General features: G+C 42.4%; 1 protein-coding gene across 1 annotated transcript in view; it reads left to right on the forward strand.

Moving 5' to 3' along the window:
- LOC147688873 (macrophage mannose receptor 1-like) overlaps positions 1-14,446 on the forward strand; it is a 731,375-nt gene that overhangs the window by 200,320 nt on the left and 516,609 nt on the right. Inside the window, exon 11 of the mRNA XM_086941773.1 lies at positions 5,662-5,810. Within this exon, the coding sequence (XP_086797899.1) occupies positions 5,662-5,810 (149 nt within the window). The remainder of the gene's footprint in view (positions 1-5,661; positions 5,811-14,446) is intronic.

Below are 14,446 nucleotides of genomic sequence, written 5' to 3' on the forward strand. Positions count from 1 at the left end.
CCACCACCCTGATCGACAACCTCACCAACCTCGGACTCAGACAGCTTGTGACAACACGCATCCACGAAGCCGGTCACACGCTTGACCCCATCTTCTCTGCAAGCCCCCACGTCTTCTTCAACCACACCACCGAACCCCACTGGACCGACCACCGCTGAGTCCATTTTACATTCAGGAAGCCCACAACGCACCACCGCACCCAACAGATGCCTCATTACTGCTGGGGCAAAGTCACCAAAGAGCAGCTAGCCACCACCCTCGCCCAGAGCCCACCAGCCGACCCCACCGTACCCAACACTGCCGTCCTCAACCTCCGACAGTGGATCGACGACTGCACCAACACTCTCGCTCCGCTCAAGACATCCTCTAACAGCCACACCAGCAAGAAAGCCACCTGGTTCACTGAAGACCTCCAGGCCTCCAAGCGTACATGCCGGAAATTGGAGAAGAACTGGCTCCGCGAACGATCACCAGACAACTACACGGCCCTCAAGAATGCCACCTGCAGACACCATTAACTCATCAGAACCACCAAGAGCACCGTTTTCAAGGACTGCCTGGATAACAACGCACACAACAGCATAGAGCTCTTCAGCATCATGAAGGAACTCTCCAACCCCAGCTCCAACACCAACGACACTCCCCCTTCGCAGGACCTGTGCAACTCACTGGCCATCTACTTCCACCGCAAGATCGCAGACATCCAAAACAGCTTCAAAGACATGACCGCCCCACCAGAGAGCTGAAAGCACGCCAAGATCAACGCCTTACTCAAAAAACCCAAGGAAGACCCCAAAGACCTTAAGAACTTCAGTCCCATCTCCCTGCTCCTGCGCCCAGAGAAGGTCACCGAGAAAATCGTCAATAAGCAACTGACCCGCTACCTCGAGGACAACAACATCCTGGACCCATCCCATTCCGGTTTCCGCAGCAACCACAGCACCGAAACCGCCCTCATCGCTGCCACCGACGACTTTATGACCCTGCTCGACAACGGAGAAACAGCAGGCCTCATCCTCCTGGACCTGTCAGCCACCTTTGACACAGTCTGTCACTGCACACTACGAACACGCCTACACGGCGCCGGGATCCAAGAGAAGGCCCTAGACTGGACCACATCCTTCCTCTCTGGAAGAACACAGAGCGTCCGCCTCCCCCCCCTTCAGCTCCACCGCCACTGAGATCATCTGCGGCATACCCCAGGGCTCTTCCCTCAGCCCAATGCTGTTCAACATATACATGACTCCCCTCGCCTACGTCACCCGTCAGCATGACCTCAACATCATCTCCTATGCCGACGACACCCAGCTGATCATCTCCCTCACCAAAGACCCTCACACCACCAAAACCAAACTCCACGAATGAATGAAGTCCATCGGCGAATGGATGAGGAACAGCTGACTGAAACTGAACTCAGACAACACGGAGGTCCTCATCCTCGGCTCCACCCTTTCAGCTGGGACGACTCCTGGTGGCCGACATCACTGGGAACAGCCCCAACACCCACTGACACGCACGCAACCTGGGGGTCATCCTCAACTCCACCCTCTCCATGACCAAACAGGTCAACGCCATCTCCTCATCCTGCTTCAACACCCTACGAATGCTCCGCAGGATCTTCAAGTGGATCCCCCCGAAACAAGAAGAACAGTAACCCAGGCCCTCGTCTCCAGTAGTTTGGGCTACGGAAATGCCCTCTATGCAAGAACATGAAAGAAGCTCCTGAGACGGCTGCAACACATCCAGAACGCCTCGGCACGACTGATCCTCGACATCCCCCACCGCAGCCACATCACACCCCACCTGAGAGACCTACACTGGCTCCACATCAACAAGAGGATAACCTTCAAGCTCCTCATCGAGGCACACTAGGCCCTCCATAACGCCGGCCCAGCGTACCTCAACATACGACTCAGCATCTACGCCCCTACCCGCAAGCTCCGCTCCGCCGAAGAACAACTGCCGGCGGCAGATCCTTCTCCCACCTCGCCGCCAAGACCTGGAACACTCTCCCCACCAACCTACGGCAGACCCTAGACCTCCTGGCCTACAGATGATCTCTCAAGACCAGGCTCTTCGATCAGTAGCAGCACCCCTCCAGCGTCTTGAGACCCTCACGGGTATGTAGCTCACTTAACAAATGTCCTGATTATTTGATTGATTGAGCACTACCAATTACTATAAATCTCCTTTTATGTAAAAGTGAACAAAATAAAGTATGGGTTACAATCATAGAAGTACCCAAAGTAGAAGCAACATCTACAGTACTCCTTTATTCTCAAGTATTTGGAAATCACTGAAGTAATTTTTTTTTAAGTTTGAGTTTATTTGAAAACAGCAAAGAACAGCATTGTAACAATGAACATATGCCATCAAAACAAAGACAGAACAGAGGTAATAAGCATCAAAGCATTGAATAGTTGATAAAATAGATGAAAATACAATCAGATGGAAATTCTACGCTGTAAGCAACTGTATAGTAAAAAAAGAAAAGGGGGAAGGAAAATGAGAGCAATATGTAGCATACTGTGTCAAATATAGAAATATAACAATAGCTAAGAAAATGTAGACATTATAACAAGAAATGGTGAAACAAAAAAGCTCAAAAAAAGGTTTATAACATTGTAAAAAATATTCTATTCATACAATGGCAGAGCAGGTGAAATTCAAGGTGGCTTTCGTACTTCATCTGGCACAGTAATAATGTTATTGGTCGAAGAGGCACGAAAGGATAAGTACTTGCTAAGTGGAAGCCATAAACAATCTCTTTTTATAGCTAGAGACTTAGGAGTGACATAGTTGGTATCCAGTCTATGGTGAAAACAAATGGCATTCCACCAGGACCTGAAGGTGACATTATGAGCTTGTTTCCAATTTGACATAATCAAATAAATGCAACAGCCAATAATACATCTAATTACTTGTAGCCTGGATTTAGATGAGATCATTGAGGAGCCAAACTACATAAGAAACAAATAGTGAAGGCTAAATGAATAGCAACTTTGAAAATCTTATTAATTTGAGTCCAGCCAATTTCCCCAAAATTATGAATAGCAGGGCATTCAAATAACATATGCTTAAGATGTGAAGTTCAACATGATAAGGACCAACAAGATGAGATTGCACCTGGAGAAAAGGACTTTAGGGTGAAGAGTGTAAGTGACAAAGGGAAAAGACAAAGTAAAGCGTTTGTATAATGTTTGCAGTTCTCATAGTTTTGTGGAGTTTAAGCCAAATCTTGTATATTAAAATCGTAGGCCAACATTCCACCAAATCCTTTTCCCATGCTAATTAAGGTTTTGACTTGGCTCTATCTGAGGTTATTTGTAATGATTTATAAATAACAGATGCTGACAGAATATTGTTGAGCAGGGGAAAAAATGTGGTAGATATGGGGGGTAGCAGCCGGCAAAGTTGAAATGTATTGGTTAAGCAAGGTGCATAAAAGTTTATATTGTGACTTGGAAGTAGATGACAAAAATCATTTTGTTTCGAGCTCAGAAAAGGATGAAAGTGGGTAAACAGCAAAAAGTTGTGATACCCAACATAAACCCCTGGCTTGCCAAACTTTTTTATATAGGGAATTATTCTTAATTCATAGAAATGTATCATGCCAAATAGATTCTTGTTGATAGCAAGTGAGGTAAATGTAGTAGGTTAATGAGGTTTCGAAAGAGGCAATGAGAGATATCTCTAACTGTAGCCAATGAGGAGCAGGATGTTTCAATGAGAAAGCATAGTGATATTTTTTTTAATCTGGACATTTAAGGCCTCCATTAGATTTATCATTTTTATTGAGGACAAAGCTATACTAGGCAACCTACCTTTCCAAAGAAATTTTGATTAAAGAGAAATCATTTTCTTAAAATAATAACCAGGGAAATAAACAGGAATCCCAGAAATAACATATTATATCAGGGGAGTGAGCATCATTATAGAAGAGTCAATCCTACCCTACCAAGAGAGAAACAGTGGATGCAATTGGGCAATACTATCACTTAGTGTCTTGATAATATAATCAAAATTCTGTTTCAGAGTTTCTTTAATGGTCTGTGAGAAACGCAATCCTAAATACATTATCTTGTTGGGTTGCCAGGCAGACCCCATGTTTACAAAAAGTTGTTTATTACACAATACATTTAAAGGTAGTACTTCACACTTTTCAGAGTTAAGTTGATAACCCGACAAGTGAAAAAAAAGTAGTAGCTTGCTGAAGGAAAAGGGGAAGGGAAACTGTAGGATTAGAACAATATAGAAGAATCTCAGCAGCATAAATTGACATCTTAATTTGTTGTGAACCAGTTTGAAAACCTGATATATTGCACAGCATGCCAAATTTGTGTTGAAAAGGGTTCAAGTTCTATAATAAAGAAAAGGGGAGAATGGAAAACCTTGGCATACCCTTCTGATAAAAGGAAAGTATAGCATGAACAAAAATTAAAGCTTCAGGATCTGTGTATAACAAGGATATTAAAGCAATCAATTTGGATGGAAAACAAATCCTTTTTAATGCCTATAACATAAAGTACCAACTGATATGACCATAAGCTTTTTCTGAGTCCAGAGTAATAACAGCAGCAGGATGATCCAGTGTAGAGACCTTGCTCAGGAAGTTGAAAAAGACTTGAGCATTATCTGAAGCCATTCGACCTTTAAGAAAGCCAGACTGTTCAGGACCTAATAGATCAGGTAGAAATTTTAGCAAAAATTTTGTAATCCATATTGGCTAAAGTAATGGGATGCTAATTTTTGCATTGTGAGAGATCGTCGGTGTCTTTTAGAATTCAACACATCATGGCATCCTGAAAGGAGCCCTGAGAGGTCCCTTAAGTGACAAAAGAGTTAAGAAAATGTAAAAGATTGGAAAGGAGATATTTTGCGAAATCGCAATACAATTCAATAGTGAAGCCATCAGACCGTGGAAATTTACCTCTACGCAGTATTGAGACTGCATGGGTTATTTCTTAGAGCAAAATATCATCCCGAAGTGGATCGAAATCAATATGATGAGAAGAATGGGAGGCAATGGATGGAAATATTAAGTCAAATCTGATTGTAGTGGTTGTGTTTCTGGGGAATATAAATGGTTACAAATTAATGCAATATATCCTTATCCTTAAAGAGAATAGTACCTGTGCTGTTTCGTAATTATTCAATTTTGGCTCAGTATTTTCTGATTTTTAAATAGTTTGTGAGCGCTTTTCCCATTCTATTTTGACCACCATAACAACATGCACTGCTCTTCAACAAGTAAGAAGAAACAGCGCATGTTGATAATCTATGAAAAATACATTTGGAATCAATGAGGTGTTTTATAGAGGTCTAATTTTTAGAGTGGGAAACCACGGAGGTTGCTAATAATTTGAGCTAACAGTAAGGCAATATGTCCAAAGATAAATCTCATTTTCACCAATGTCAAAACTGAACACTTTTATTAATACTATCATCGTAGTAATATTAATTAAACTTCTGAAAAATGCCATTTATACATTTGCTTCAAATCACAAAGATAGTAGGTGTCTGACGCAGAGTTAGAAGTAAAAAAAAAGGCCATGTCTTTGATCATACCGGCCCACTTTTGCACTATACCTCTTCTGGAAGCCACACATAGCTAGTAACACCATCCACTTTTGTTCTGTTTCTCCTCATGTTATTCAATAGGTACGAACAAGCCTATCTGACAAGCGTTATTGGACTGAGGCCTGATAAATATTACTGGATAGGACTCTCTGACATACAGGAGAAAGGGACATTTAAATGGACGAATGAAGAGGCAGTTGTCTTCACTCACTGGAATTCAGAAATGCCAGGTATAGTATTGGGCCAATGTGTATATTCTCTAATTCATATTCTGGTATTCTGGTGGTGCAAAGGCCTAACCCTTCCAATGCTGATGCTGCATATCTTGATAATTTTCTTATTAATAGGGAGGATAGGGAAACAAATTAGCGACCATAGACATTACCATTGTCTACTGGAGAAGATTCAGACACATTGAGATGGGGTAGGGAAAGAGGATGTAAATCTCCTTTCCCCTTATGAGAATTTGTATACTCAAACATTCAATGTACAAATGGGGGAAGGGAAAAAGCTCTCTGTTTCATTTAGCTCCCTTAACTAAATGACTTAGACTGGATTCAACCAGTACTCGGATTCTGATAGAAAAAGGTGGCCGCTGGCCCAAAGTGGTTATGCATGGGTTGGAATGGGGGTGCCACACACCTCAAGATGTGTTTTTGCTGAATGCACAAGGAAGTGGCAACCAGCAAAGGCTTAGCAAGCCCATTTTGAAGGTGGATTGAACGTGGATTCTCTAAATAAGTCACCTCAATGAAAAATGATTCAAAATGACACTGCATAGTTGATTTCTGCTTATTCACTCTTAAGGCTCTTGGTAAGACAACATGAAGCAATACATACCTCCATATTAGTTGGGCTGGATGATAAATTTGTGTTTGTGTCAGCATCATGATTTAAAAAGCGCCTGTTTTGCAAACTAATAATTTCATTCGATAGATATGTTCATTTCCAGTTATCAGCACTGAAACGAAAAGGACAATCTAGCCTAAGAATAGAATTCATTTATTAAGTGCCATATTTTGTGGAAGATCATTTCAAAGGGTAAATTTCTGTGCCAGAAAAGCACAGCTGACTCTTCCTGTGCTTGGCGGTACTACCAAAATGGTAATGCTAGATCTTAACAAATGCATGAGCTGGGAGAGCTGCAGCACGTGTTTTAAATTCTTATGAATATTGACATGCACGTTTGTATGAGTCAGTGAAAGAAGTTTGAATGCCTCCCTCGCCTATGTCCTAAACCAGTGCAAATGTTTCTACTTAGGACATGAACTCCGCGCACTGAGTTTGTGTTTGCTGTTTCTGCAGTTTTACAAGGCCTACAATGTGTGCATGTTGGAAATGGCTAGTGGCTATGCTTTGCAGTGCTCTATTTCTACCCAAATGGTAGCCACCAACAACCGTGACATCCCTCAGCTGCTAAGTAAAATTTTACTGGCAAACTATTTTTCAACATCTCCGGCAGGATTTTGTCTCCTATCTGAAATGTTTATTTTTAAATGACATCCGCCAGGGGTGGGAACACTTTTGGCACACTGACAAACATAAACATCATCCGGGCATTTTGGAGACAACCTTTCATGATGTATATAATGTATATATATGTCAATAGAGCAGCCAAAGTGTTATATTATTTTTGTACAATCAACAGGCTAGCCCGCAATACAGATGCAATACAACTTCTAGTATTTGGGCATTATGTAAGGAGAATTGGAGTTGGGTGCCTTAAGAACAACCCCCTTGAATGGCTTCAGTCTTAAAAGAATTAAGGGGGTGGGGTTTAGCGAGAAGTTCTGACACCTCGAAAAACACGGATTAATGAAATCTGAATTTCCTGACCTATGCATTGTGCTGTCTCTCCCGGAAAATCTTGGAGCCAACACTTGTTCTGGTTTTACAGCAGACTAGTGTGAACTTGTTTCTAACTATTACCAACACAGCTGGATGGAGATTTTCCAGATGAATTTACTTATTAAAATTGGCCCAAAGCAATGTCTGTTGAACATTTTCCGCACTGTCTAGAGCCACCTAGCTGAGGCTTGAGCATCACTGATTTTTTTTTAAATAGTTTCTGACATCAGAGCGAGGACATCCGTAAGTTTGATTTTGTTCTGTTGGGATCAAAAAGGCTGCTAAGTAATGTAAGAGGTACCTTATTGCAATTGTATTAACTCTTGAGTTTAAGAATAAGCAGCGTTCAAGATGGCGATGATTGATTTGATTTAGTGTGCCTAGGGAGTGAACATTCTGGGATGTACCTTGACGGTTTTTACAGACTTTTGTTACAGTTTGTGTTGAACAAACGCATTGGGCTTGATTATGAGCTATTAGGTCATGTATTACCCCAGATAAATAATGATACAATGGGCTACGTTATTAGTTAAGTGTGATAAATAACACCTATCAAGAGTTCATGGGGAGTAACATGCGGATGTTTAATGCTCCAAAATCCTCATGTGTACAGTAAATACCATATGTTTTCCCCTGGCAGTTTTGATCTGGTAAAATTTAATGAGCCTTAAGGTATTTAATGCATCCAATAATTATTCATGTATTAAATACCTTCAAACTCGTAATTCGGACCCATGTGTGAACAGGAGTTTACGCATAGGCTGGGATATTAACAGGAACTCATAATCAGGCCCAAAATAATTCAACTGAACCCAATAGCTAGGAAGATACTTTCTGTCTTTCTTCAGTCTATTTTAGGATCCTTATTTAGGTGAAACATTATCTGAATGTCATCTTTCGGGCAAGTCAGTTTTCTAGAATTTTACTGGGATGGCCCAACATAAAAGATGATAAAAGACTGTGGCAACAAACTAGTGTCTTGAAGTACTGCATGTGGGATAAAAGCAAAGGTGATTTTGTGTTGACCAATACATACTCTCGTCTGCCTAGTGCTACTAAAAGATTTAAACCATATAACACTTATTATGATATCAACACCACTTCCTCCACCCTTTCTAAAAGAGTGGCCCAGTCAAGGATAACAAAATCTACTATTAAATCCAACAACATTAAAGGAGCAGAATCCTTTGGGGCAAATTTATGAAATCATGCCACAACACAGTGAAGCATAGCACCTTGCTGTACTGCGTGATAGTGAAAGGGCAGGAATGTTCGGTACTTAACAATATTAATTCCTGTCATTTCCCAGTGCTGGCACACATTGTGCAGCCTAGCGACAATGTATGCCCTCTTTCACCATGGTGCAAGGGCTGCGTTGTAAGCAGGATTGTTTATGTGCAGGAAGGAACAACTTCCTGCACACAAACTCTCCTGAGATGCATTTGCTTCTGGCAACATAGAATGGGGCGGCAACAAGAAGAAATAATAATATTTCTCCTCATTACGCTTCACCTGGGGGAGGTGTAACATTTAGAGGCATTCCCAGGTTCACTAGTGTTGGTAAATCTGGAAATTCACCAAAATACATGCGTGGATGCGTCGGAACACCAACGCTCCCCCAAGGGCATTGTAACGCAACACCACAATTTGCGTTGTGTTGCATTTCTCTAGTCATGCAAAGCCATGCAAGGTGGCCTTGGGAGGTTTGATTAATCCAATTTAGGTTTTGCATCACCTATGTACCCCCACATGGCACAAGGGCGATGCAAAACCTTCATAAATATGACACTTTGTTTTCAAAATGTTGATAAAAGAAGTTTGGAAACATATGTGTCTGTTCTACTAGGTTGAAAGCCCAACAGCCATTAACCTAAGATGTTATTATTCCACCAGATAGAACTGTAATTGAGCTTTGGTAGTTTTTCCATGAAGCTTTAGTGGAGCTAAGAGAAGTGTGGCTCAATGGTTAGAGCGGCAGACCTTGTTGCAGACCGGGACCAGGATTCGATTCCCGCCTCGGCGGGTCTCCGGCTCAAATTTCCTCAGACCTTCTATTCTCGCCTCGGTGCCTATTCTAATCATGGGTCCCACGCTGCAAGTCTGGGCAATAGCTTGCTTAATCTCCACAATGGATCCAACAGCGCTGGGATGCCTAGTATCACCATGGGGGTGCCCAGGAGTGGAGACTTCACAGGGAAAAACCAGGAAGGGTTCCTACAGCGGTATGAGTACAGCGCCTAGATGCCCTGGTGGTGAGTCATACGCTATATAAGTACCAAGTTATAAGCTTTAACAATCAAAGGATATTCCATAGCTGTCAGAAACTCTTCCCATCTAGATAAACCAAACATGATTTCATCAACAAGGGTATGTGACATGCCCCTATTTAGATTTTTCCAGGATGCTACTTGAGCTAAAAGAGAATTTAATGAAGTCTTTCACAGAAGCTCCACATCATCAAAACCCTCTTAGATCATCAGTAAAGTAACAAAATCAGTAAAATAAGTAGAGTTGAAACACTAATGATGGAGGTGACTCTCTCTACAATCACATTCTGACTGACAAATTATGCAGTGTAGTCAACAAAGCTGTTTCACTTTCACTTCAATCTTCTCTGATTGCCTCACTAGGTGGATAGTCGGTATGATCATTTATAACTTCAGTCCAAACAAATTTGCAGAAGTGCTGCAGCAGTCACCTGGCAAAACATGAATTAACCTCTTAGAGGATGGCTCAACAATCAAATTTAATGTCATATTTTAGTCATTTAGTAGAAACACCTTTTTATTAATGCATGTTAGGTCCGTTTTATTGACGTTTTTAAAAACTAGAAATTCTAGAATGAATCTAGATGCAATTACATAGGCATTTTATTTGTATTCTCATTATTATTCTAGCAAGAAAATTTGTTTAGATTCTTCAATTGCTTTTTAATCCTTCTTTCAGCTTACTTTTCTTCAAGCTTTGTATTTTAGGGCTAATGTGTGGTTGATACTGGGGCAAGAGGGAGAAGGTTTCAGATAGAGGTGGATACATCTTTAAGCATCAATGGGTTTGTTTAAAAAAGCTGGTTAGGCTGTAGTAGTTTGGGCCATATGGCTGTTAAATCTTTAGAGAAGTCTGTTATATATGTTAATCTCACCTCTGAGTCTGTCAAAAGTTTATTTAGAACAGGGACATAGTCAGTCATATTTCAATGACTCCTCTAAAAGGTTATGCCAGTGGGACTGCTGGTCACATGTCCAACTATTGCCTCCAAATTATGCTAGGGCTGGTTTAGAAGTGACCCAAATGCTAGGCCAACACATCTGAAAGGTTGACAGGAGAGATGTATAGTCAGTCAAGCCAGTCACTACTTTCAGAAGACATTGGGCCTGACGCAGTATCTGTCCCACCTTAAACCTGTGCCTCTAAAGACCAGTGTGACTGCGGCAGATTTGGTCAAGTGTCTTAGAAAACGCTTGCACAATTTTGGAATGGTTGGAGCAGTGTAATTTGCAGATGTGGTATGCATTCAGTAACTATTCCAGCCGATATCTTTGAAAGGTCAGTCAGGTTAGGTTCAAGACACTAACAGATGAGGAAGCTGGGGTCCTTTAATCTCAGCCTCTGGGTGTAAACATCAAGCAAACCACGCCACTGGTCATGTCAACCTTTGTTAGTCGACATAGACAGACGTTTAGGAGCTAACATTTGAATATATCTCCATAAACTGTAAAACAAATGTGGTCTAACGAGATGGAAAATTGAAAGGAACTCAAAAGATTCATTAGCAAATTTAGTAAAATTCTGTATATTGTCCTAAATAATCACAAAGTTCCAGTAGTCTCATTACAAGTTAAGATTAGTGATTCTTATTATTATCACATACAAGAAAACACATACTGAGATTCCATTAAGAATACAAAACACTAAAAAGTTGTGTTCCCTGAAGGCAATTCCTTGTTCTAAATCTTGCAAAGAAATGGGCAGTAGCAGGGGACAGGAAAAGGAAGGTGTCAGCATTAGAAGCCAATCGAAGGCATTTATCAAGACAATATGAATAATCCAGCAGAAAACCCTCACACTCGGGCAACGGAAATCAGAAGAGGCAGGAATAGATCTAAATCAATCAAATCAATTTGTATAGCTCAGCTAATCATCTGAGAGGGTATCCAGGCTCTTGTGGGGTATGAGGGGCTCAGTCAAATAGCCAGGACTTTGAACGCTTTTTGGTATTTTGGTAGAGGAGGGGAGATCCAGAGCTCTAGGGGGAGAACATTTCATGTCTTTACTGCAAGGTAGGAGAAGAAGCATCCTCCGCTCATGCTTCTGTTGCTGCAGGGAGTGTGGGTGAGAGAGGGAGGCAGAGCATAGTTGTCTGGCTGATTGGTGGGAGTTCAGGTGGTGATTGATGTAGGTCAGTCCTAGGTTGTATAGGGCCTTGCACACTTGTGTCAGCAACTTGAACTGGCATCTCTTCTGTACGGGGAGCCAGTGGAGTTCCTTGAGGTGAGGTGTGCTGTGGATCCCTCGGGGGAAGGTCAAGGACGAGTATGGCAGCAGCGTTCTGAATGGTCTGTAGTCTCTGGAGGAGGTGTGCAACAATTTCTGAGTTGAGAGCATTGTCATAGTCCAGTCTGCTGGTGATGAGGGTTTGTCTGATGTTGCGTTTAGCATTCAGGGGGAGCCACTTGAAGATCTTTTGTAGCATGTGCAGAGTTATGAAACAAGCAAAGGAGACTGCGTTGATCTGGGACTTCATGTTAGGCTTGCTATCAAGGATGTTGCTGAGGTTTCTGGCATGGTATGATGGGGAGGGTGCTGATCCTAGTTCAGCGAGGCACCAGGAAGCATTCCAGGTAGTGTTACTAATGCTGAATATTAGTACTTCTGTTTTATCAGTGTTGAGCTTCAGGCAGTTGTTTCTCTTCCAGTTGGTGATGCTCATATTGCTTCTGTGGTAGCTGGTTCTGGTGGGGTCCTTGGAGAGAGAGAGAGATTGAGTTGGGTATTGTCTGCATATGATATGATGTTGAGTCATAGGGATCTGACAAGGTTGGCATGGGTCGTTACAGAGAGTGGGCTGATGGAGGAGCACTGAGGAACAATGCAGGTGATTTCCTTGGGCTCAGAATTGAAAGGCGGTAGGCGGACAGTCTGAGGTCTTCCAGTGAGCATAGAAGCAATCCATCTGAGAGGGAGTGTCTCCATGGCAATCAGTGTGTGGTGTGATACAGTGTTGAAAGCTGCATGGAGGATCAGGGCTGCCATCTTGTCTTGGTCAAGAAGGGCTCAGATGTTGTTGGTGGCTGTGATCATAGCAGTCTTGGTGGTGTGATTGGGGTTCAAAGTTTTTGTAGATGGTGGAAATTTTGTTGTGGAAGAAATTAGCAAGGTTGCACAGATCTCCTGGGAGGGGGTGATGCGGTTTTCTGTAGCTGCAGGACTGGAGAACTCCCAGGCGATGTTTAAGATTTCCTTGCTGTGGTTGGATCTGGAGTTGATGTGAGCAGTTAGGGCATCTCTCTTCTTCCTTAGTAGCTGGGGCTAGAGGTTTTTGGGAGGTCTTGAAAGAGGTTCCCCCAGTTGTGTCCTTGGCAGTGCTCCATCTTGTTTCCTGTTGGTTGCAGACGCATTTTGCTGCTTTAAGTTCTCCAGTGTACCAAGTGGCCTGTTTTGTGGATTTCCTGTGGTTTCTCTCTTTGATGGGGTTGATGTGTCAGCGCAAATCATGATCCAGGTGAAGTTCCTGACACTCTTGCCAAGGGATGTGGTGGTGTCAGGAACAGAGCCATTAAGGGAGTCAGGCCATTAGGTCTTGGATGTTTTGCTCCAGCAGTAGTGGGGGGTGGGTTGGTAAGTTTGGGCAGTGGTGAGAGGGCAGGTGACATTGAAATGGATCATACAGTGGTCCAGGTGAGTTCGGTGAAACGGCTGTATTTGATGCAATTTCTAGAGGTGAATATCGGGTCCAAAATGCGGCCTCCTATGTGAGTGGGGTAGTGAACAAGTTGGGTGAGTCCTTTGTGGTTCATTCATTCAAAAAAGTTGGCGGTGTTTTTATCTCTGTCATCGCCCGAGGTGGAAATTGAGGTCATGATGGAGGACAGCTGAGGTCTAATCATTGGTTTAGAGCCTGGAGTTAAGGTGTTCCATGACTGGGGTGGGGTTATCCTTGGTGGTGGTGCACTGGATGGTGTCTTTTTGAATGATGGTGAGTTCTCCTCCAGGTTTGTTGATGCGGTCCTGGTGGGTACTGCTCTGGAGATGTCTGAGGTGGATGTGGGGTTGAGCCATGTCTCTGCGAGAAAGACTATGTAGAGTGCGTGTGTGGATTTTTTCCACTAGAAGCCAAGGAAGCATCTTCCTAATACTAAAGTACACATAATATTTTCTCTGAGATTCTTCATGCACCTTCCAGGCCATTCGCACACTTGTGGGCAGATCAGAGCTTGTCCCTTTATGGGAGCAGGTGAACTCCCCTCTTTCTCCCGACAACACAATAGTCCATGCATTACTATGTCTTTTGATGTGTCACTGGGCATGTTGTCTGGAGCAATAGCTCTTCCGACGATTCGAATCTCCTATCTAGGGGAAATTTTCTGAGAGCCTCGCTATCAGTCGTCTAATACAATAAACAGTCTATCCACTAACTCACAGAAAAGTCCCCAAAACAGCACCGTATGTAGGAAACATAAAACATGCAAAGTAAGCAGAAATTAAATCTGCAGACTTTCAGCCTTTAACTTGAGCCATGTTACTTTCAAATCTGGCTCCTAGCAAACTAAGGTTAGCATAATTTTATGAATTACCCATTTGATTAAACTCGAGTGATGCTTATAATAGCTAGATGTGGTCACCTTCTAGATTTTATGTAAATGATACACACATTTTTTAATATTGTTATGGCACACCTTAATTATTAAATGCAGAATTATGCAGAATGTTAATTATGAGGCTTCAGAGATCAGTTTGACACGATGAAGAGGCTTGCAAGGGATGGGCAGTAGGAATAGAGCAGAGTCAGTCATATCAC

Source organism: Lissotriton vulgaris, chromosome 10, assembly GCF_964263255.1.
Source record: "Lissotriton vulgaris chromosome 10, aLisVul1.2, whole genome shotgun sequence".
Taxonomy (NCBI): Eukaryota; Metazoa; Chordata; class Amphibia; order Caudata; family Salamandridae; genus Lissotriton; species Lissotriton vulgaris.